The 24184-nt window shown below is 54.6% G+C and overlaps 1 protein-coding gene across 8 annotated transcripts in view; it reads right to left on the bottom strand.

The window, feature by feature from the left end:
• Nucleotides 1–2290: 2290 nt before the first annotated feature.
• The window catches only part of RGS3 (regulator of G protein signaling 3), a 127676-nt gene continuing 105782 nt past the window's right edge, over nucleotides 2291–24184 (bottom strand). For 7 of the 8 annotated variants that reach the window (XM_067743580.1, XM_067743579.1, XM_067743581.1 and 4 more), the window contains 6 exons: nucleotides 18928–19893; nucleotides 9384–9448; nucleotides 5547–5648; nucleotides 5119–5180; nucleotides 4333–4499; nucleotides 2291–3257 (listed from right to left, as the gene is read on the bottom strand). In XM_067743580.1, coding sequence (XP_067599681.1) covers nucleotides 3072–3257; nucleotides 4333–4499; nucleotides 5119–5180; nucleotides 5547–5648; nucleotides 9384–9448; nucleotides 18928–19893 — 1548 coding nt within the window. In that variant the 3' untranslated portion in view covers nucleotides 2291–3071. Of the gene's footprint in view, nucleotides 3258–4332; nucleotides 4500–5118; nucleotides 5181–5546; nucleotides 5649–5747; nucleotides 5946–9383; nucleotides 9449–18927; nucleotides 19894–24184 lie in introns of those variants that run through there. The other variant, XM_067743588.1, reaches the window with a different exon arrangement.

Here is a 24184-nt window from a genome sequence, read left to right on the forward strand (position 1 = left end):
GTAGAGAATGAGCTTTGCCACCTCCCCGTGACCCTGAAAATGATGTGGCTGACGGCCTCTCGTGTTGGAGGAGCACGTCCCTGTGCCAAGCACTGAGCTAAACTTGCTGCAAACAACCTCGCTGAGCCACTGTGACTCTGAGGTAGTTGCCAATATGCACAATTTATAGATGAGAAAACTGAGGCAGAGAGGCTACAAGGCTTTTTTTTTTTTAAAGATTTGTAGCTAGTAGTAAGTGGTGAAACCAGGGGCTGAATCCTAGAGCCTGACTCCAGGGCCTGGGCCTTGCACCTTTACACAGTGCTGTTTCCCTACCTCTGCCTCGGTCTTCCCATCTGTGAGTTGGGAAGGGAGCTGGACATGATGACCTCACAGCTCCCAGATCCCACATCGACCAGCCTGTGATTCCCAGATGGAGACCAAGGGGGCTGCTCCTCTCTCACGTATGAAAGAAGAAATGGGGAGCAGTCCAGATAACATACAGGTAAGGGGACTGTGGCCTAAGGCGGCGAGGGCTGTGCCTAAGGCCCCCAGGAGCCCAGGCGGGGGTAGCGCAGGCGGATCAAGGCGCCTTTCCAGGCTGCTCTCCAGCTGTTCAGTGTAGCCAAAGCAGCTTGGAGGCCAAGGGCCCCATGTGTGAGTAATGGAAACCAGGCAGTGGGGCCTTCCGAAATGGGAATTCCATCTGCCTGACTTGGTTCTCCTGGATGGTGGTTTCCATGGTAACTTGGGAATGGGGAGGTGGAGGGCCTGGCCCAAGGCTGAATCCCTGGAACCTAAAGAAAGGGGAAGGTGAGTCTCCTCGATGGCCCAGTGTCTCCTCCAAGCAGAGGATGCCACAGCGAGGCCAGGCAGGCTGGGATCCGGAAATCCCAGGCACTGACGTCAGCTCTGCTGCTACCATTTTGGGGAACAGGAGTTGTGTTGCAGTCCTCTGTGGGCCTTGCTTTTTCCAGCTGTTAGGTCCCCAAATCTCAGGCTTGGACACCTGAGAGGTTCTCTCAGTCTGATCGAGGAGCACATCTCTGTCCCCCGTCCTTCCAGAGTCATTGAGGCACTGGCAGCTCTGCCGTGAGAAAGCCCTTCACCATTTACAAAGCCAAGCAGGGCTCAATGGCCAGGTCCACCGCCAGACCCTTGGTGCCTGGAAGAAGACCCAGCCCCACTCCTGGAGAAGCTCCCACGCTGGTGCTAGGGGAAAAAGCTGTAACACCTATTAAGCACCTACTGTATGCCTGGCCCCAGACACCACCGTTTCTGATGCTCTCCTTCTACAGGGGGAAACCTGGGGCTGGCCTTGCTCAGGGAGACCAGCAAGGGAAGGCAGGGAGGAGAGTGGCTGCACAGCCCCGTATCCTTTGCATCTCCAAGTCCCGGTGGGCAGACATGAACCCAAGACCCCACGCAGGCAACAAGCTCCAAGGAGATGGGGCCCAGCCCCTCCTGCACCCACTCGGTCTGCCTTCATCTAAGTCAGCCCAGCTGAGCCAGTCCCCGCCCCAGGCCACACCCTGGTCCCTGCCTCCGGACCCTGGCAGGTGGAACGTGTGGGCATCAGGGGCAGCTTGGCCGGGCTCTCTTCTACCCCTCTAAGTGAGAGGGTCCAGGGCCTCCTCTGAACTGTGGCTTCGAACAAGGCCTTTCCTAAATTTGTATCTCCTGTTAGGCACAGAGGGGGAAGTCTGCCCCAGGGCCACAGAGGGACTCTCTGGGAACCCTACCCCCCAGCCCGACCTCCCCAGCTCTTCCTCTGTCCTAAAGGCCTCCATGAGCCTGCCTGCCTGCAGCTGCCAACCTGCCTGAGATTCTGGCCCCATCCACCTCCACCAATCATCCCTGTGCTACCTGAAAGTTCCACTAGAATCTCAGGGTGTGGCAGGGCAGAGAAGTGAAGGAACTTGCTGAAGGTCACGGAGCCAGTTAGCAGCCCAGCTAGGACTCCATCCAGTAGCTGGTAGAGGACGACAATCCAGAGAGCAGGCTTTGCAGCCAGGTGGGCTTAGGCTGAACCCTGTCTCTGCCACTTGCCGGCTGTGTGACCTTAGACAAGTCACCTTACCTGCCTGGGCTTCACCTGCCTCATGTGTAAAACAGGGATAACCCCTACCTCCCAGGCTCGCAGTGAAGATGAGATGGTAAGTAGAACAAGCCTGGCAGAGCACCTGGCACAGAGGAGGCGGTTGTCAGGGATGGCAAGAGAGGAGAAGAAGCTGGATTGACAGCCCACCCAGCAACCGTCCCAGCCCCAGTCACCCTGGGAAGCCTTGAAACCAGGAACACACAGAAAGGGTCAAGAACAAAAAATAACACAGGGCTTTTATTTGCTCCTGAACTCGGCCGCTGTGTGGTCTGAGGGTGCCATGCTTTCCCAGAGGCCCCGGGGGACCCCTCACTCAGGGGTGCTGGATTTTGGTGTGAGGTCAGACTGCAGCCCCCGCCCCTCTGGGCCTTGTCAGTCCAGCAGGCCCAGCTACCCGCCACTGGGGCTCGGGACCAGCAGATCCCCTGAAACCGGAAAATGGTGCCCACCTTCTTCGCAAGGTGGCTTTTCACAAGGCGTTGGTTAAAATATTGCACTTGTAAATTAGGAAAACTGATGAGGCAAAGGTTTCCTATTACAGGACGAGGTGCCAAGCATCCGACTGCTGCTTAAATAAATAAAACTCAAGGCGGGGGTCTGAGCTGTGAGTCTGAGTGACCCCCCCCGGAGAGCCCCAGGGCCCAGGCCTCGGCCCCCTGCCCATCAACCAGCTCTTTAAGGAACTTGGTCATTGCGAAGTCTCCGCAGCAGGAAGCAGCAGCTCCAGGTCTGGCTCAGCCAGGGCCCCTAACCTGCCAGGGCCCTTGGGCCCCCTCGTACCAGGGCAGTGGGGGCCCAACGGGGCCAGTCCCTCTACTCCTCCAGTGGCCTGGGCCTCTCTTGGTCCAGGCCTCTCATCCAAATGTCCGTCTGTCTGTCCGGACACAGCCTCTGGGGGCTCACTTGCCTCCTCTGTCGCAGGGGGTAGGGAGGCAGGTGGGGAGGGGCCCAGCCCGCCTGGTGTGAACGCTGAGCTCTACCCCAGTGGCCCCTAAAGCGGGGGACTCATCTTCTTCTGGTTAATGAGGTCCAGGTAGAGGTCTGAGCGGAGGAAGCGTGGGTACGAGTCCTTCTCCATGAGCCCGAAGATGCGCTTCTGTGCCAGGTCGAAGCAGCCCCGCGTGACGCTCTGCAGGTTGTCCTTGGTGTGCTCCCGTGTGTACGAGTCCAGGTTTACCTGGGAGGCAGAGGGTGACATGGTCAAGGCTGCCTGCAAGAAGCTGCTCCTAGGGGCCAGGGGCCAGGACAGGACCTGCCCAGCCTCTCACCCCCAAGTCCTTCTGCTCCACATCTTAAGGTTCAGACGGGAGGCCCGCAGGTTAGCGGAATCAAGTCCTGGCTCGGTCACTTATTGTAGGGGTAGTAGAGTTTATAGGGCCCGAAATCACTGCATCTAGGGTCAGGCTGCCCAAGTTCAAATCCCAGTAGTGCCACATCTAGGTGTGTGGCCTTAAGCAAATCACTTAAGCGCTCTGAGCCTCAAACGTCTTATGTATAGGGTAGCGCAACAGTACATTCCTCAGACTTCCCTGGTGGCGCAGTGGCTAAGAATCCGCCTGCCAACGTAGGGGACACGGGTTTGACCCCTGGTCCGCGAAGATCCCACATGCCGCGGAGCAACTAAGCCTCTGCACCACAACTACTGAAGCCCATGCGTCCTAGAGCCCACGTGCCGCAACTACTGAGCCTGCATGCTGCAACCACTGAAGCCCACGGGCCTAGAGCCCGTGCTCCACAACAAGAGAAGCCACCGCGATAAGAAGCCCGCGCACCGCAACAAAGACCCAACGCAGCCAATAAATAAATAAATAAAATTAATTTTAAAAATTAAAAAAAAATAGTACACTCCTCAAAGAGTTGTGAAAATTAAGCATGATTGTCCATATTAAACAGACACAGCTGGCACACAGGAAGCACCCAATACCTGTTAGGCTCTCTGAGACTGTCTCCTCATTTTTAAAATGAAAATAGTATTAAAACTTATTTTACACGTTGTCATGAGGGTTAAATGTGAGAGCTCATACGTGAAGGGCTTAGCACGTGCCTGGCACCCAGCAGCACGTCAACAGTGGCCATTTCTGTTATCAGTCAGGATTCCGTTCTTCCCGGGGCCCCAGCCTGCTTCCTCTTCAACCTGGCACATGGTCCCTAAAGTCACTCTGGCCCTTCCCCTTCCCGAGCTCCTCTCTGAGGCTTCCAGGCACCCCATGGGCATGGGGATGGGGGCCCGAGGGCCCAGCGCAAAGCCCCACCTCCTTGCACGCCTGGATCGCGATGTACTCAGCAAAGATCTTCTTGGCCTTGGCCGCCATCTTGGACTGTGACTTGACCTTCTTGAAGTCCTCGCATGCCAGCCAGAATTCCAGGTTCTCCTCGCTAAACTCAGTGCGGAGGAAGGCTTGGAACACCGCTAGCCCATCTGTAGGAGAAGCCCAGATCCTGGGGTGAGAGGCCAAACCAGCCCCTCCTGTCCTCAGGCCCCCCAGCTTACCCTCCTGGGGCCTCTCAGGTGCAGCTGCTGGGATCTTAGTAAACTGACCCACTCATGAGAGCCAGGAACCCTGGGATATGGTCCCACCACTGCCATTGCCTCTTTGTGGGCCTTAGCCAGGTCACTCCCCATCTGTGCCTCAGTTTCCTCATCTGTCAAATGGGGATCACCAGCCTTATTTCCTGGAGCCCTGTGAGGATGAGGGGTTCCCACCCACGAGATGGCAGGTGCATTTGGCCCAGTGTAAGCCCTCAGTACATGGAAATGTTTATTGTTATTCTGGGAATATGGGTCTGAGCACACAGGTCCCAACGGCCTCTGGCAGGCAGTGCCAGCTCCCATGGACAGGGAGGGGCTGGCAGGCGCCGGCTCCAAGGCCAGCCCAAGGGCCTCGGCCTTTCCCAATGGTAGGGACACCTAACTGGGCCCAGGGAAAAGGGAAAGGTAACCTCTGCAGAGCCAGACGCACTCTCTGGGCCTGGGAGAGGAGGAAAGGAGGAGGGGGGAGAGACACAGGGAGGGAACAGGCCAGCTGGCCCCCACTTACATTTGTGGACCAGCAGCTTCTCCAAGGACTCGCCCCACTTGAGTGCTTCCTCTGAGGTGGGCCTGAGGGGTGAGGCAAGGGGCACAGTGAGGGAAGCGGGGCGGCTAGGGCTGGGTGACCTCTGTCAGCTGCCTTGGCCCACAGAGTAGCTTAGCCCGGTTGGGGAGCCCAGGAGGGGGCCCACCCCCTTTCTTGGGGCCGGCATCACTTCTATCCCCACCTCTGCCCCTCCCTGGTCATCCTTCCCAGGACAGCATCTCCCCATGAGGGCTGCTTATGCCGGGTACCAGGCTCCCACTACGAGAGTCTGCATCGCCCCAGAGCCGGATCAAGTCAACAGCCTTCTCTCCTAACCCCACTGCTAGCCCTGCTCCCACAGGGACCAGTAAGTGTCTGAGGGGGGCCCAGGGGGGCCAGAGAGGACCTACTTGAATGACTTCGTCACTTTGTCTGCCTTGCCCGCTGGCTGGGCCCCAGGGGATTCGTTCCGCCGCCTGAAGATGCCCAGCTTGTTCTTCATGTCCTTGGCTCTGGAGACAGAAGCAGAAAACGGGGTCGGTCAGCCTGGCACACTCGGCCACCGCAAATTCAGGGTCGGGAGGGTGAAGGCTGGGGTGAGGGGCACCTACTCCTTCATGGTGTGCCGCCTCTGGAGGTTCCCGTTCCGCGTGAGGTACATGCCTCGGAGCATCGCTGTAGGGCCCCCCACCTTGTTGCCTGGGACGGGCTGCTGGGAGCACCCTAGGCTCCTGTTCCCAACCCGAGTCCCAGGCAGCAACGGTGCGGGCTGTAGCCGAGCGCTCGCTGGGATTCCAGCTGGAGGACTGGACTCCCAGGCACAGGCTGGGCTGGGACTCAGACAGGAGGAGCCAGGAAATGGGAGGGACCAGGGCCGGAGCAGAAAAAAAATATCCCTCCTGGCCAACCCTGAGAGGGAGCCTGTGAAAGGGGCATGTGTCTGTAAGGGGCGGCCTCTGGGGCCCGCCCAGGCAGGAAGCCAGACCCATTATTTGTGACTGGCCTCCCCGTTGCCATGGCAGCTCCCTGGGAAGGAGGAGAAAACAAGTCAGCAAATTGCTGGGAGGGAAGGCGGGAGGGAGGGGGAGGTTCTGCCCACCTGGGTTGGCAGGACTGTCTATTTTTAGCCAAGAACCATTTTTAGCCCTGCCATTCCCCCAGGCAGATTTCAGCCCTGGGCAAGCTGCTGGCGAGAAAGGGGTTAAGTGTCTCATGCTCATGTTAGCCTCCCCCTGGTCCCTAGAGCCCTACTCTGGGCACCTCCTAGAGAATAGTTCCTGCCAGAAGACAGCTCAGCCTGTCGTTGGCTTTGGATACATCCATCCATGAACATGCAGAATGTCCCACAAAGTTTCAGTAGTTTTAAGCTTGAATAAATAACGTCAAAAGTACAAATCCTGTAAACTCTCAAAAACGTCATTTGAAAGGAATTAATTTTTTCCTGCATATTTAGCCTTATGACTTTTGAGTAATACATTTTTTGTTTTAATTTTTGATCTCTGTTCTTCTTACAGATGAAAAATGCTGACTTAACCAAAAATTAAATGCGTAAAATTAAAAATGTGTTATCAAAATCACAAAGCTAAATAAGTGTAAAAGAAATTTGAATAATTGAACTTTCAAATGTGTTTTATAAGTTGGGAGCATACTTCTGAAGTTATTCAAGCTTCAAAGGGCACTAAGACCTATGGGACACCCTGTTTAATGAAGGAAAGTGGTCCAGGGTGGAGGTTAAAAGCCACAGTGCTGCAGCAAGACAGTCTTGGGTTCAAATCCCAGCTCCAGCAGTTACCAACTGTGTGCCCTTTGTCAAGTTACCTAACCTCTCTGAATGTCAAATTTTCTCATCTGTTAAACACAGGTGATAATAGTACCTACCATCTGACGGGGTTGTTTTGAGGCAAGGAGAAAATGCACAGAAAGCTTTAGCGCAGTGCCTGGGGCAAAAGTGCTCAGGCCGAATTCATACTTGTCCTGAGGGTCTGGGACAGCTGATTAGAGATTGGGATCCTGCTCTAGCAGATTCCAAGCCAATGAGATAAGGCCAAGGAGTCCAGGGACTGGCAGCCCTCTGGTGAGGATCAAGGCCCTCGGAGAGCCCTGGCGTGGCTAGGAGTGAGAAAGCCTGGCCTCCTGGGGCACAGTGCTCTGTCTCAGAGGCCCTGCTCCTGGCCCGCTCCCAGGGAGCAGAAGCTTGCCTGAGGTCCAGCCTGCAGGCTGCCGCCATCCACCTGGGCTCCTTGCTGGCTCAGAGACCACTGTGTTTCCCTGTGGCTGGAGGAGGCTGAAGCCCCTGCCCAGACAAGCCTTTCCTCCCACATGCACAGCTGGGCAGACTCACAGCTGCAGGGCACAGCTGGAGAGGTCCTCGGAAGTCCACACGGGCAACTCAGGAAAGGATGGCAGAGCTCAGAGGTGCCTCATGTGTCCCCATGTGGGCCCAGAGAGCAGAACAGAGACCCACAAGAGGAAGCTAAAGGAACACTTTCCTCCAATCAGAGCCATGAAAAGATGGAATGGGTGCCCTCTGGGGAATGGACTCCTGTCACTAGAGGCTCAAAGGCTACTTAGCTGGGGTGCTGTGGACCTCCTGCAGGGTGTTCTGCGCCAAGCTTAAAAATAACAGGCTCCATGGGAGTTCCCTGGTGGTCCAGCGGTTAGGACTCCGTGCTTCCACTGCAGGGGGCCTGGGTTAAATCCCCGGTCAGGGAACTAAGATCCCATAAGCAGCGCGGCGAGACCAAAAAATTAATTAATTAATTAATTATAACAGGCTCTGAATAAATAAATTTTAAAATATATGTATATTTATATATACTTTTAGAGCCAACATGCCAGGTTTCAGATCTCAACTCTACCACTTCCTTGCTTTGTGACCTTGGACAAGTAACCTCTTTCTGCCTCAGTTTACTCACCTGCAAAATAGAGTAAATAAGAAAAAAGAAATGTAAAATAAAAATTATGGTAAAGGTTAAATTAGATAATATAAGTAATGCACACAGAATAGTGCCTAGCACAATAAACATGAGTTATTTTTATTATCATCCCAGATTCTAAGAGTCCTTGACTAAGCTTTTAAGAATGTGAACTTCAGGCAGTCAAAGGGCAGCGCCCACTTTGAAAGAAGGCTGGAGTTGGTGCAACAGGGCAGCTCCAGCACCCTGGATGTCCACCCTCTGCTGCCCTCCACTGCTCCACCCCCGGGAGCACCACCCACGGCAGCTCTGATGCTGCCTGGACCGGATGGTTGGTGCAAAGAATTATTTTTGTTTGTGCATTTTACCTTCCCTAGAAAGTGTGACTGCTCCTGGCTGCAGAGTGAGAGAAGCCTACAGTTGCTGCAGGAAACTGGAGAGGGCAGGGGAAGCTGGGGAAAGAGTTTCTAGGGAGTGGACCCCAGCCAAGGCGCGCGCACACGCACGCGCGCGCGCGCACACACACACACACACACACACACACACACACACACACACACACGGCCCAACTGGTGCATAATGGTGGGCACTACAGGACCTGGAGGGAGGGGGTTCCCTCTGTGGGCCACCAGGTGCCTCACTGCCTCCTCCCATCCCTGCACCCCCGCAGTCTCCAGGGCCCGAGGTACAAAGAGACCCGAGAAGAACCCACTCACGCTCTGTTAATGAATGAGCACCTCTAACCTCCGAATCGAATCGAAAGTATAAATGGTCGCGGGAGCGGGGTAGGGGGGAGAGGGGAGTGGCCAGGAAGGTACCGGATCTGCTCTCTGAGCCAGCAGCACCCCCTTCTGGCAACGCCCAAGACTGCTAGCATGCAAGAGCTCGAGAGGAGAAAGGGGAATCCCATGACCATCTGTCAGCCCTTCCTCAGAGGGAGCAAAGAACTTGTCGTGGCCACTTGGCCACTGCTTGGCTTAGCAGCTGGACAGGGCCAGGGCCACTTGGTTGGTTGCTTCTGCTTCGTTCCCTGTGGCTTCCAGATACTAAATCAGCACCTTGCCTCACTCTGAGTGGATGCTGAGGGCAGTGCTGGGTGGTTAGGACCCTGGTGACCTTACCCTGGGGCCGCTGCTAAGTCCCAAGATCCCGTTGTTCACGGGTGTCTGTCTCGGGCAGGACTGGGTTCAGCCCCTTCTCTCCACCTCTACCCCTAGGCCACTGGGCATGGGGAATAAGCCAGAGGGCAGAGGACGAAGGGGGGTGCAGGGAGCGCCCCCCACCCGCCCGCCCCGATCACTAGGGTGAGGACCAGGGATCTTTCCAACGTACAGGTTTTTGCTCTTTCTCTTCCGGGAGGCATCATCATCGTCCCCAGCTGTGTCAGCCCCGCTCATCTGCAGAGAAAACACAGACACGTTGCAGTCTGGGTACCCAGGGGCTGCTTCCTGAGCAAAGAGAGGCTCAGGGATCCAGCAGCTCCTACAAACCACTCCCACCTCCATGCTCCCACCCCTTGAAGAAGAGGGGAGGGGGGGAGACCCCACTACAGGGAGCAGTCTGTCCATGGAGTGTGGCTGGCTTAGCAGAGCCTCCACCCAAAGCAGTCTCCTCCTGATACACAACTTGTGCGGGAGAAACCAGAAACACAGCATTCATGGCAGTAGGGCAGGCCAGAGAGGAAGCTTCAGTGAAGATTCTACTGTGTGACTTAGCCAATTGCTGTCCCTCTCTGAGCCTCTAGTGCTTTTAATTTCAAAATGGAGATCATAATGACTAACCAACTCAGGATTCTGAGGTTTTAAAGAGACCTGGGATTGGTCAGCAGTGTGTTAAGTAAATTATCACACAGGAGAGCACCTCTCTTGCCTTAAAGCTTTCCATGGTTCCCGAGTACCCTCGAGATAATGTCCAAACTCCCTGACATGACATGCAGGGTCTACCATCTTAGGATAACCTCAGTTACAACTCCTTTGGTTATCTCTCTGGAGAGCCCGACCCCTACTCCAGCAACCTCTTCAAACTGCCCTCTAGTCAGAGGAAAGTCTTCACAGCCCGGTCCCCTCACCTCGGGCTTTGCATGTGCCATTCCTTCCATGAGGGATGCTTTTATGACTCTCCCACCTCCCTTTCCTCCTAAGACCCAGCCTCAGGAAAGACCTGACCTCGGGTAAGCTGCTTAAATGCCTCCTCACCTGGGAAGCCCTCCTTGGCCCCTAGACCAAGGGTGTGCCCCCTTCACCCCTTGTGAGGTCCCCACTATAACCAACATGGCCTCTTCCAAATCTGTCTCCTCTACTGGACTGTGAGTTCCCCAGAGCAGGGGCTCTGTCTGCCTTCACCTCTGTCTAGGTCACCTTGACTGGGCCTGGTATATGTTAGGAGCTCAAGAAATACTTGTTAAATGAATGAATGAATCAAGGGAGAGGGAAAGCAGGCTGGGAATGATGTGTCTTGAAGGCCTCGCTGCTTGATCCAAGGCCTGCAACTTTATTCCCCGGGGCTCCATTGAGCCCACCCCCACCTGCTTGCCTTTTCCTGTGCTGTGCCCCCTTCCTGGAACACTCTCTCCTCTTCTGCCCAGTCTCTACCTCCTCCCAGTCTGCTACTCCTCGCCTCCTCCAGACCACTCCAGGCTCCCACCAGCTCTACTGGGGCCGCCCGCCCTCTGTCGCCCTGCCTTTGTGTGCCCAGCCTCCTCCAGGGGAAACCAGGGCCTCCACAGTGCCACTCCAGAGCGGGAGTACAGGAAATGCTCTGAGATATTGGAGGAGGTAGAGCTAAGGGTAGGCTGGGCTTGGACACTATGTCCTAAGATGAGACAGAAGGCCCCCAGATGTGAATCGCAGCTTGGACTCCTCATGAGCCATACCCTGGGCCTCAGTTTCCTCATTTGTAAAATAAAGGAGATGGCTAAACCTTAAAATACTGCGTTCTCAATTCTGGCAAGAAAAGTGGCCTTAATCCAGATATAGCCAGCAGGGGGAGCTACCAGCCTCAGTGGTGCAACCACCCGCGGATGGATGGATGGATGAATGAATTATAGCTTCATTCATGGAGCTCATGCTATAGGCCAGACCTCAGAATGGGCATTATCCAGACACTATCTCATTAATCTTCAGAGTCAGTCCATAAAGTAAACAGAACCTCAGAGAAGTTAAGTCACCTGCCCAAGGAGTTAAGTGACAGCCTTTAAGTGACAGCTGGAATCTAGGTCTGTCTGAATTCAGGGCCTGTGTTTCTCCGCCAGAGGACGCTGCTAGTTAAATGCAGAGGATGGGGCACATTTTGAATGTCTTCAATGAAAGACTCAGGGGAAATGCTGCCTCCTTCCTGAGAGCGCGGCCCTACCAAGGTTGTAAGCGCGCGTGCGTGCGCTCACAGGCGCGCGCCCATCTGTGGTGTGGGATTCCGGACCCACAGCTTGCAGCCAGGCCTGGGTACAGATCCTGCTGCCACTGACTTGGGAGACGTTTCCTGGCCTCTCAGCTTCAGCTTCTTTAGCTCTAGCAGAGGCATGGTGACGGCCACCCAACCCGCTGTTGAGAGATTCACCAGGATAAAGGCTGGGCCCCCAAGGCCCAACCTGGCACACAGGGCGCCCTCAGTAATCGGGGACCGCCAGCATTCACAGCCCAGTGGACGCTGTCACTGTCACCCCACACACACAGGTCACAGTTGTGCTGGGCTGGCTGGGCCGTGCCTGAAGCCCCCATCCGTGGGAAAGGGCCGCCAGCACTGGGCTTCCTCCCATTTAACCTCAGCTTCCGCACTTTATCGGCCCCACACAATGGGCCTGGGGACCACTCCCGCCCCGCCCGGCACCCCCAGCCTCTGCACTGCTGGGAAATGGGCTCTTCCTTCCACTGCTGGGAGGGGGTCACCTCCACGGTCGGGCCCTCACCAATCAGCCTGACAGAGGGGCCAGGGAACTCTGGCCCTGGGAGTCGGCCCCCAAAGCGGCTAGCGAAACCCACACACCAAGGGGTGCTGTGTGCCAGGAAGAGAAGAAACTGAGACAGAGAGTCAGGGTTCTGGCTTCCAGCCTCAGAGTGGCTCCCAAGCCTCCTGTTTCCAAGAGCTGCAGCAAGGCCTGCCCAGGGCCCAGCACGCAAAGGGGCCTCTCCTTCCCATCTGCTCCCCACTGCCTGCTCTGCTCCATGGCCCTCCCTGCTGAAAGGCGAATGGAGGCGAACCCAGAACCACTCAGCCCTCCCTTCACTCCAGACAGAAATCTCTGGAGCCTGCCCAGCCCCCCGGCCACCTCCAGGGACTGGAAGAATAATTATAATTCATATTGTAATTATAACTATAATAACAGTCATGGTTAAGAGTTAACTGCTAAACTGCCTGGATTTGAGGGGCTTCCCTGGTGGCGCAGTGGTTAAGAATCCGCCTGTCAACGCAGGGGTCACAGGTTCGAGCCCTGGTCCAGGAAGATCCCACATGCCGTGGAGCAATTAAGCCCGCAAGCCGCAACTACTGAGCCCATGTGCCACAACCACTGAAGCCCGCGTGCTGTGCTCTGCAACAAGAGAAACCACTGCAATGAGAAGCCCCCACACCCCAAAGAAGAGAAGCCCCCGCTCGCCGCAAATAGAGAAAGCCCACGTGCAGCAACGAAGACCCAACACAACCAAAGATAAAATAAATTTACTTTAAAAAACAATAATAATAAAAAACTAAACTGCCTGGATTTGAATCCTAGCTCAGTCACTTATTAGCTAATTGACCTTAGCCAAATTACATCCCTTCTCTGTGCCTCAGTTTCTTTACTTGTAAGATGAGGACAATAACTGGACCTACCTCATAGGGCCGTTATGAGGATTAATGAACACATGCGAAAGTGCCCGGTACTGGAAGTGCTCAATGACTATAAGCTACGGTGGTTATTGCTGTTACTGACTCTATGCCAGGCAGTGTGCTAAGGTACCATATCATACTGTAATTTAACCTTCTCAACAATTCTAAGGGCTATTTGCTGTTTATTGCCCCCAGTTTACAGCTAAGGAAACTGAGGCCCAGAGGAGTCCAGTAACGTGCCTGGGCTCTCCGAGCTGGCCAGTGGCAGAGCATTTCAGGTCTGGCTCCAGAGCCCACCCATGACTGAGGGCTCTTCCGTGAGCAGGGCCTCACCTGATTTCTCCTATTGGTCCTGATCTGACTTCTGGGGCCACCTGGCCATGCCTGGCCACTCTCTCTGACCCAGACTATCCTGGCAGACCCCAAGGAACCTTGTAGAAACACTGGAGCTAAACACTACACTTATTTGTTTCGACAGAGGAAATAGTCCTTTAGGCTTTTTAAAAATAGGAGGCTAGAAGGTATCATCACGTCTTGGAGCTGGAAGGCACCTCTTGTCTGACCTGCAGCCTAGGTGGTAAGCTTAGTGCAGTAGGGCTGGCACCCTCGGCTGACAGCCTCTGCCCGAGCCAGTTTCCTGCAGGAGGGGAGAATGAAGCACAGCCAGGGAGGGGCCGCAGCCTCTTCTCCTCACTGTCAAAACATGACCCGTGATCCTGGGCCAAGCCAGGCCAGGCTGGGGTGAAATTCAAGGGCGGCGGCGTGGGCTGAGACACAGATACTCTTGGAGCTCCCCCGGCTTCCAGGAAAAGGACAGACACAGGCCCGTGGATCTGCTCTGCCAGACCTCCAGGGAGCAGCCGGCAAGGCGGGGGTCTGGCAGCAGAGGGCACTGTGAGACAACTCAACCCAGCACAAGGGGCCGGCTTCAGGGGATGACCCGCAGGAAAAGCCTGGGGGATCTTTTCCTCTCTAGACTTCAGGCAGCCCATCCATAAGATGATGGTGGCCGAGTGGACCATCTCTCAGGTCTGTCTGGTTCAGACAGTCCTATACACAGCAGAAATCACTCAGTGTACAAGAGGGAGGAATGACAGGTGAGGCGAGGAGTAACATAAGGACTGTCACCCCTGTGATAGGCAGCATGCGCTCTGGCCAGCCTCAGCTTAGCCACACAGCAGCACAATGACAGGCCCGAGGCCACGCCAGCTCTGTCTGGCCCTCCTGGGTCTCATTCTATGACAGGATCACTACTGTGGGCACAGAGCTGTCAACACGCTGCAATCTTCTTGAAGCCCTGGGACAACTCCGTGAAGACTTAGCATTCCCATTTTATAAGAGAAAACTAAAGCTCAGAGAAAAAAATGTAACTTGGCCTAGGTCTCAGGACCAGGAGGGAGGAAACAGAGTTGAAACATGGATGCAGCCCGTCTGACTCCACAGCCTGAAGACCTCATCCCTCTCCTCTTCACCTCTTGCCTGGAAACTGATCTGTTGGCATCCATGGACCACCCCCTGGAAAGCCAGGCCCAAGCCAAGAAGATGGAAGTCACAGGAACCTGTCGCCTCCCCCAGCTGCCATCACCCCACACCCTGCCCCTCACCAGCAAGAGGTGTGCAGAGTCTGGGGTAGAGCCAGAGACAACTGGACAGGGTGAGGCCACTGTCCAGCTCCATCATCACGTGGCCTGGGACAAACCCTTCTCCCTAGGCCTCAGGCTCCCCACTGTAAGATGAGTACAGCTGGTCCCAGCTCGTGGCAGTGCTGTGAAGGCTAGAACGGGGAGCTGGAGGCACCTAGTGAATGCTGGGAGGACCGTTACTACTCCTGCTATCCTCCTCCCGCTCCCCCCCTTCATCACCATCATCATCACCATCATCATCAACACGATTCCCATTTATGGAGCACCTAGCAGGTGTTGAGTGCCAGACACTTCCCTGAACACTTTACCCGAGGCAGGCTCTTTAATCTTCCCAGCAACGTTATGAAGGAGGTATCAATATTATTTTCTGATAATACCTATTTTACTGATGAGGAAACTGAGGGACAGAGAAGGGCAGGGACTTGCCCAAGGCCCACTGCCAGTGAGGGGTGGAGGGAGACCAGGGTACCTGTCCAGCCTAGACTTCACTTCCCCCATACAAGGGTTAGCTTCTTACTGAAGTTGGCTGTCTGGAGGGAGCAGGATATGAACGATGATGAGGGACTTGAGGCCTGGCAAGCAGAAGCCACATGGAAGGGTAGCCACCAAGGGGCTAGTGGCAGCCTCTGAGGTCCCTGCCAGCTTAGTTACTCAAGCCCCAGAAAGGAAGCTACAGGTCAAAAGAGGGTGGGGGAGGGGAGGATGCCAGTGGGAACCTTCGGCACCCAAAGGAGGAAGCTGAGACAGGAGAGAGCTGGCCCAGGCCTGCTGGACTACCAGGTGGAAGTATCTGCCCCCAAACAGGAGCTGAGATCAGCGTATTTAGGGAACTAGAAATGTACATGAAAATGTACGTGAATTTATCTGTTTATAAATATTTGTATTGGAGCAAGGGGGCCAGGGGACATAACTTGGAAGGGTCTGGTAGGGGCACTGAAATTGGGAGGCCCAAGGTAGGCGGCAAGCCCTTAGACTTCAGCCGTCCTCCAGAGGAGAGTGTCCAGGCCTGGTCTGAGTCAGCCTGAAGCCTCACCTCAGTAGGACAGAGGTCTGGACTCTTTCCTATAGAAGCTGCCTCAAGAAATGGCCTAAGATGGTGATACTCAAACTATGGGGAACGTTCCAATCCCTGAGGGGCTTGTTTCAAATGCAAGGTCTGGGACTTCCCTGGTGGCGCAGTGGTTAAGAATCTGCCTGCCAATGCAGGGGACACGGGTTCGAGCCCTGGTCTGGGAAGATCTCACATGCCGTGGAGCAACTAAGCCCATGCGCCATGACTACAGAGCCTGCGCTCTAGAGCCTGCGAGCCACAACTACTGAGCCTGCATGCTGCAACTACTGAAGTCCAGGAGCCTAGAGCCCATGCCCCGCAACAAGAGAAGCCACCACAGTGAAAAGCCTGTGCACCGCAACAAGAGTAGCCCCTGCTTGCTGCAACTAGAGAAAGCCTGCACGCAGCAACAAAGACCCAACGCAGCCAAAATAAATGAATAAATAAATTTATTAAAAAAGATCCTGTAAGCCTCGCAGCGTGGCAAAAAAAAATAATAAAATGCAAGGTCTGGGCACCGCCCCCTGGAAATTCTGATTCCAGAAAATCTGATTCCAGATTCCAGGGTAGGGGGACTTAGAAATCTATTTCTTAATAACCTGTTCCCCAAAGAAGATAAACAGATTGCCAACAAACACATGAAAGAATGTTCAACATCACTAATCATTAGATAAATGCAAATCAAAACCACAATGAGGGCTTCCCTGGTGGCGCAGTGGTTGGGAGTCCGCCTGCCGATGCAGGGGACACGGGTTCGTGCCCCGGTCTGGGAAGATCCCACATGCTGCGGAGCCGGCTGGGCCCGTGAGCCATGGCCGCTGAACCTGCGCGTCCAGAGCCTGTGCTCCACAACGGGAGAGGCCACAGCAGTGAGTGGCCCACGTACCGCAAAAAAAAAAAAAAAAAAAAAAAAAACCACAATGAGGTATCACCTCACACCAGTCAGAATGGCCATCATCAAAAAATCTACAAACAATAAATGCTGGAGAAGGTGTGGAGAAAAGGGAACTCTCTTGTACTGCTGGTGGGAATGTAAACTGATACAGCCACTATGGAGAACAGTATGGAGGTTCCTTAAAAAACTAAAAATAGAACTACCATATGACCCAGCAATCCCACTGCTGGGCATATACCCTGAGAAAACCATAATTCAAAAAGTCATGTACCACAATGTTCACTGCAGCTCTATTTACAATAGCCAGGACATGGAAGCAACCTAAGTGTCCACTGACAGATGAATGGATAAACAAGATGTGGCATGTATATACAATGGAATATTACTCCAATATTAAATAAAAAGAAATGAAATTGAGTTATTTGTAGTGAGGTGGATGGACCTAGAGTCTGTCATACAGAGTGAAGTAAGTCAGAAAGAGAAAAACAAATACTGTATGCTAACACATATACATGGAATTAAAAAAAAAAAAAGTCATGAAGAACCTAGGGGTAAGATGGGAATAAAGACACAGACCTACTAGAGAAAGGACTTGAGGATGTGGGGAGGGGGAAGGGTAAGCTGGGACGACGTGAGAGAGTGGCATGGACATATATACACTACCAAATGTAAAATAGATAGCTAGTGGGAAGCAGCCGCATAGCACAGGGAGATCAGCTCGGTGCTTTGTGACCGCCTAGAGGGGTGGGATGGGGAGGGTGGGAGGGAGACGCAAGAGGGAGGAGATATGGGGATATATGTGTACTATAGCTGATTCACTCTGTTATAGAGCAGAAACTAACACACCATTGTAAATTGTAAAGCAATTATACTCCAATAAAGATGTAAAAAAGAAATAAATAAATAACCTATTCCCCTGGTGATTTTGGAGCACATCAAAGTGCTTACAGATGAGGAAACAGACCCAGTCCCCATTCCTTTGGGATTTAGTTCCAATTCCTGGACACAAAGTTTAAGGCCCTTTTCTAGAGGGCCCCAACCGGCCCTTCCAGCCCAGCCACCTTTCAGCAGAAGGTGTCCTCCCACGTGCCCAGAGGCCTTATTGCTAGTGGCTGAGAAGCTAAGAAGGTTTCTGAGGCCATGTCCCAACTTGGTGGGGAAATGTGTTGGAATCCATTAGTCATGTCTGCCATGGGTTTGCAGTCAGAAATGGCAGAATGAGTGCCACCCATCTACCATCCCTGCACTGTAGAAATCCCTTGTTCTAGCTAAACTGACTTCTACAGACAGTTTTGTCCAGGTCATGGTCTTTCACAGAATGCCTATGTCATCCTCTTTGTTTATTCTAAACCTGCCCAACCTTCAAGGCCAGACTGAGGAGCATCTTTTGCCAGAAGCCTTCCCTCGTGCCCCTAGGCCCTGGGGTCTCTCCTCCTGAATCTGCACCTGCCTGGCCTCACAACAGTTGTCATAACAACACCTTGCACCACACTGGCTGTGAGCACCTCCACAGCACTCGCCTGGCGCCTGCACGAATGTCGTCAGGCACTGGGCTCTTTGGGTTCACCCTCAACCACCATGGGATGTGAGTGCTATTCATCTCTGCTTTTCAGAGAAGACACTAAGGCTCAGAAGAGCTGAGTGACTCACCCAAGGCCACACGGTGAGTAAGGGACAGAGCCCAGGCTCAAGCTGGCTAACGGGCTTCAAGGCCGTGATGCAATCTTTTCACTGTTAGGCCACCTTCGGGGCCCACACAGCAGCAGCATTCCTCACGGGCTGAGATCAGCCTCACACACTTCTGTGGCCCCTGCTGTGGCACAGAGCACAGGGCCTGGCCCACAGCAGGAAATCAATCAACACTTACTCATCTATTGCTAAACATTTGCAAGAGGCAAAGGGCACAGTGGTTAAGAGCTCCAGCCCTGGAGCCACATTCTAGTTCTGATTCAGACTTTTATAAATCGTGCGACCTGGTGCAAAGCACATAACCTCCCAGTGCCTCAGTTTCCTCACAACAGTGTCTACCTCACAGGGCTGTTGTAAGAGTTAATGAGTTCCTGTAAATCGCTTAGAATAATGCCAGCACAGAGGAAATATGTGTTGTCATGCTTGTTGGCTGATAGATTTCTAGTCTGGCTAGGCCTGGACCAAGTGTAAATTATAACTATTTCTCCAGTTATGATGTTGGATCTTTTAGATCCAAATACACCTGCTCTACTTTCTGTGGGTTTCCCCAGTACAATGGAGCTGTAAGAATATCTGGAGTCATAAGGTCCTGGGTTTAAGTCCAGGTTCTGCCTTCTTGGTCCCTCTGGCCCTCAGTTTTATCCTCTGTCAAATGGGTGGAAGGCTCATTGGAAGGCTGAGAGAAGAACAGAGGTGGGACAAAGCAAAGGCTCATTCCCTGCAGCTCCTGGACGCACGCTCCCTCCACCCCACCCTGTCATGTACCCACTCCCCCTTCACCCTTGGCTCCCTTACCTTCCTGTGTCCTGTGAAGAAGACGGAAAGGTGGTGCATTGAGCCACCATTGCGGCCCAGTTCCTTCTTGAGGGTGCGGGGCGAAGGCATGGCCCACGTGGACGCAGTGCCCTCTCCATCTGAGCAGTGCAAGGTAGTGTCGGAGGCAAAGCAGGGCCCGCGGGCCTCCTGCAGCAGGCTGCCCTCGCTGTGCGTCCGGCGCCGCAGCGAGTTCTGCACGCGCAGCGAGAGGCCTCCCTCCGCACCCTGGCCCGTCTCGATCATGCTGCTGCGCTTGGCCTCACCACGCTCTCCATAGTTGTCATCACTTGTGTCCTCGTCCTCGTCCTCCTCCCCCTCCTCGCCCTCCTCAGCCTCTTCTGCATCTTCCTCATCACCCGAGCTGCCCCCCTCTGCCCCTGCCTTCTGACTGTAGGTGCTATCCAGCCGGACCTCGGGGATCACGAAGTTTGGCCTGGAGGCCATAGGCGAGTCTCCTGTGGCTGCCGGTGGGTCCCCAGAGCTCGTGGTCTCCTTAGCAAGGGGCTCAGCTGCCAGGGGGTCCTGGCTCACGGGCAGGTCTTGACGGGGCAAAAGGTCCTGGGCAGGGGGCTCCTGGATGTCAGGGAGGTGTTTGCTGATTAGAGGGTCTTGGCTGGGGGAGGGTTCTTGCCCAGCAGGAAGGTCCTGGCATGGAGAGAAGGCTGGGGCCGTAGGGTGTTCCTGGCATGGTGAGGAGTCCTTGCTTGGCAAGGGTTCCTGGCCCGGAGGGGATTCTTTGCAGGAAGGTGAGTCTTTGCTGGTTGGTGATTCTGGGCCAGCAGAGGGTTCCTGGCTGGAAGAGGAGTCCTCTTTGGGTGGCAGGTCTTGTCCTGGAGGAGGATCCTGGCCATGAGAGGGGTCCTTGCTGGGTGAGGGGTCCTCAGCACCCGGCCCCTTCCTTTCCAAGGGCATCTCCCTCTTCTCATCTGCCTCTGTCTCAAACATCTGTGAAATAAAGAGAAAATGAGGAAGGCTCACAAGTGGAGGCCACTGTGCACAAGCCAATGTCACAGAGATTGAAACAAAATCAAGCCCTGACCCAAACCCCACACTCTACACTGTGAAAGCCGAGGTGCCACATGGAAACCTGACAGTCCCTTTGGCGTAACTGAATGTGGGCTCCCACCCTCATTTCCTTGCTGGAAACTTCTGATCCATCAAAACATGGTTGGTCATTTACGGGAGAAGAGGGAGAGGCTAGTTACCATTATGTGGCTCCTACCATATGCCAGGGGCCATGGCAGAGTAAACCCCTCTTATGTAATCTTCCCAGTGGCCCTCTAAGGGGAATGTCATGTTCCCTCTGTGAGTAAGTCACTCTGTGAATAAATGAGGAGCCAGACAGCCTTTGCCTTCGTGGGCCAGAATCAAACCAAGCCCCAAGCCAGAGCGATCACCAAGTGGGAGAATCCTGGACCCAGCCGAAGGGTATCCTCTACCTGAACCAAAGGTTTTAAAAAAACTTTAGTGAGTCATTCAAATTAGAACTTGCTCTGAATGTTTAGATCTTTCTGAAACTAATAAACTGGAATAAAACCAGAACTTCAAAATATTTGCTCACACCTGGACTAGACATATGTCACAGACACATGGAACCTCACTGAGGGACCATCCACCCAGTGCTTTTGAAACTGTGTTTGGAGGAACCTCAGAAGTTCCACATCCAAAAAAGGAAGCATTTCCTGCCTCACACACAACCCTCAGAACTCTTGGAGTTTTTGCTGGGTTCCCGCAGATTTCATTTGCAAAGGGAAAAATGGTGCCCTTCATGGAGTGTGAAAAGCAGCTATCTCACAGGAAGCCTGGGGCTCAGAGAAAGTCAGGGGTGTCTCGGTGTCATAGCCACACGGGAAAGTAAGTCAGGCCTGGGCTAGGTTGGGTCCCTCATCACAGTTAAGGACCTAGAACTACTCAGAGCCCGGGTTTCGTCTATGAAGAGGCCACAGCACCTAGAACTAATGAAAGAGAAAGATGCCGCACATCCCTGGGAACTATACAGTTACGCTCGCACACGCACACGCACGCACGCACGCACACATACGCAGAGGTGGAAGATTTCAGGGCTAAATACCTCAGCACATATGTTAAGAGGTCTTACTGTAAAGACCACAAATGCCCATTTGATCGATGAGGAAGATGAGCCCAGAGAGCAGCAACTTATGCACCACTGCACAGCTGCCAGAGACTGAAAGGCTATGCCTGCAGCTGGGAATTCTTTTAAGCCCTGGACCAACCAGGCCTCACATCTGGGAATAAGTGGCCCAGCCACAGGTCGGGGCAGCTGCAGGGTGCTGCACACACGCGTCAGAGGTCACAGTGTCGTCTGGGAGCAGCAGAGCGGATGTGAAAGCCCGGTGTGGGTAAGAGCATCGTCTGGGAGGATGACAGTGAAAGTTTCTGCCCATCCACCACCCTGGGCGGTGGGGTGCAGAGAGAGTTGCTGAGCCAGGAGGGGAAGCCTCAGAGGACTCTAGGACCATCTGGCCAGGGTCTGGTTCCCAGGCACAGCCAAAGACAGGTGCCCACTCACCAGGAGGACTTCCTTCCCTGGAAATCCTGCCTGCAGCTCCAGGATGAAGACAGCTCAACCCAGGAACCCCTTGGACCTCATTGCCTCAGACCCTGGAACTTCAGCGAGCCCAAATGTCCACTGCACAGATGGGGAGGCTGAGGCCCAGAAAGGAGCAGGGGCCAACCTAGAATCACACAACGGGGCCAGGATAAGCCAGTCCCTAAACCCTCTGGGCCTCAGGCTCTCCGCCTATGAAATGGGATAAACAATGTACCCAAGTGACACACCAGGAGAGTAGACTATAGAAAGTCCAAAGCTCTGAAATGAGATGATGGTGGTGGTAGTCATGGTGATTAAAACAACGGCCACGAACCTCAAACAGTGACACATCTTTCCCATGGACCCCTGGAAGCAGACGGTCAGACTCCCAGAGTCAAAGCTGGCAATTGTGATGCCAGGAGCCCCAATCCAGGAATCTCATCTGGGAACCTTAGTTTGTTCCCAGGGGGTCAGAGAGACCCTCCACTGCACTGACAGGAAGACAGAGGGCCCAGCCTGGACAGTGACCTAGGGACTTGCCCCAAGGCACCCATAAACCCAGGGCTAAAAACAAACAAACAAACAAAAAACCCAGGGCTAAGCTGGGGTTAAAGCCTGGCCTCTGGCTCCTTCTTCCCAAGCCCACTTCGGATCTCAGTCCCCAGAGCAGCCCAGTCCCCTGGTCGTCTCCCACCCACCAGGGAGCCTTCTCCCTCAAGAACAAACTCCGGCAGCCAGCTCCCTGGTGCCCTACGTTCTCTCACCCCCGCCACACCCACCGCCAGACCCCTCTGTCTGGAAGGATGGACTAGGGAAGCAGCAATCGGTGCCCTTGGGGCCTGGCACTGGGCCCTGAGAGGGGAGCAGGCTGCACTTCCCCTTTCCTGGGGGGTGGGGGTGGGGGGCTCAGGTCTGTACCAGCAGTGACTGCGCTGAGCCTGCCCCCGCACCTCGCCCCTAGGGAAAGTGCAGCAACAGACCCAAAACCAGAAATGCAAGTCAGCCTGCCTCTGCCAATCCTGCCCTAAAGCGAGGCCAAGCCAAACAAAGCCAGGAGGGGAAGTGCCTCTGTCCCCAGAGAGGCCCCGCCCCAGGGCCGCTGAGAAACCACCCAGGACCGAGGGCTCTCAGAGCGCCCGGCCGTTCCTGCTCAGACTGCCCGAGGTGGACTTGGGTTTTGATTCCAGCGGTGTCATTTCCCAGCCGTGCAAGAAAATGGCCAAGCCTCCCGACTTCTCCGAGCCCAGCCCTGTTTCCTTACCTGGAACAGAGCCACGATATCACACCAGACTCACAGGACTAAGTTAGTGTTCTTCACAGGGCCCAGCCCCAGAGAAGCATCTGATAAAGTGGGAGCTATTATTAGTCTAGGCTTATCTTAGAGATAGGGAAACTGAGGTCCCAGGGGCTAAGGAAATTACCTAAGAAATCCGAGGCTGGTTCAGTATTAGAACTCCTGCCTCACGGCCAACGGTCTCTCCCCACTTCCTTGGACCCTTACACACAACGGTTTGGGGCCCCAGGGGTCTAGAGGGAGGGGAGCAGGCTGTGAGCACTGCTGGAGGCCCCTCGCCCAGGCCCATCTGCCACAGGGCAGACACTGGCAAACAAGGACCAGAGCTCATCGGTTCCATCCTGTGCTCCTGGACGGGGCTTGTGTGCGCACCTGAGCCGCTGTGGTCAGGCCTGTGTTCCTGGGAAAGCTAGGGTGGCATCGGGTACCTGGGGGGGAAGGGGCCTCTGAAACCTTGGGGGAGAGGGTGGCAAGGGGGAGAATTAGGACAGGAAAAGAAATAAAGATGAGAGCCATAGTACAGAGTGGATGCCGGGCGTGGGATCGTCCTGTGAGCGAGGGAATGACACGGGCAGAGCCGTACTACGTGAAGCTGCCCTGGGTGGTGTGAGCAGGTGTGGCGTGAGGACGGGGACATGGCATGCATACACGCAGTCATTCATTCTCCAAGTACTGAGTTAGGCCCTGGGGTGGGGATGGGGACAGCAGAGGACAAGTCAGACACAGTCCCTGCCCTCAGCTGAGCAGAAAAACAGAGGTTAGACAATTGGTCTTAATGAGTGTGGTGAGCGCTCTCATGGAGAAAGTGCAGGCAGCTGGGGACACCCAGTTAGGCAGCTGTTACAGCAGCTTGGAGTGACAAGAATCCAGCCAAGGTGCCCCAGAGACCAGCCTGCTGGCCCAGGGCCCTGGGTCCGAGCGCTCCATGCAGCTGCCCCTCTTCTGCGGGGAGCGTGTATCTCTCCCATCCATCAATTCTTTGGCTTGGCTGGACCAGGGCTAATTCTGTGCATGTCTCGCCTGCTAGAAGCACTCAGGAAATGAACCAGGCCCTCTAAATGGAGCCTCTGTTTACGACATAATCAAATCCTCTCCTCAGCGCAATCCAGGGCTCGGAACGGGCTGGGGAAGGGTGACAGGTGTGACATCCGGAGGCCTGCTCACACCAGCTATGTCCCCTGGGCCCTAGACCCCCACCTGCTATTGGGGTTGAAGGTGGTGGCAGGCTGCTGGAAATAACTTGCCCAATGTCACACAACTACTAAGCGTGGAGCCGGGTCGGCTGACCCCAGAGTCAACCTGCAGCTCGCACTCTGAGATGACTCATCACATCTACCACAGATGCCGCGCTCCTCAACTGCCCTCAGAAACCACTTCCTGCACTGGGCTGG

The sequence above is a fragment of the Pseudorca crassidens genome, chromosome 7, assembly GCF_039906515.1.
Source record: "Pseudorca crassidens isolate mPseCra1 chromosome 7, mPseCra1.hap1, whole genome shotgun sequence".
Taxonomy (NCBI): Eukaryota; Metazoa; Chordata; class Mammalia; order Artiodactyla; family Delphinidae; genus Pseudorca; species Pseudorca crassidens.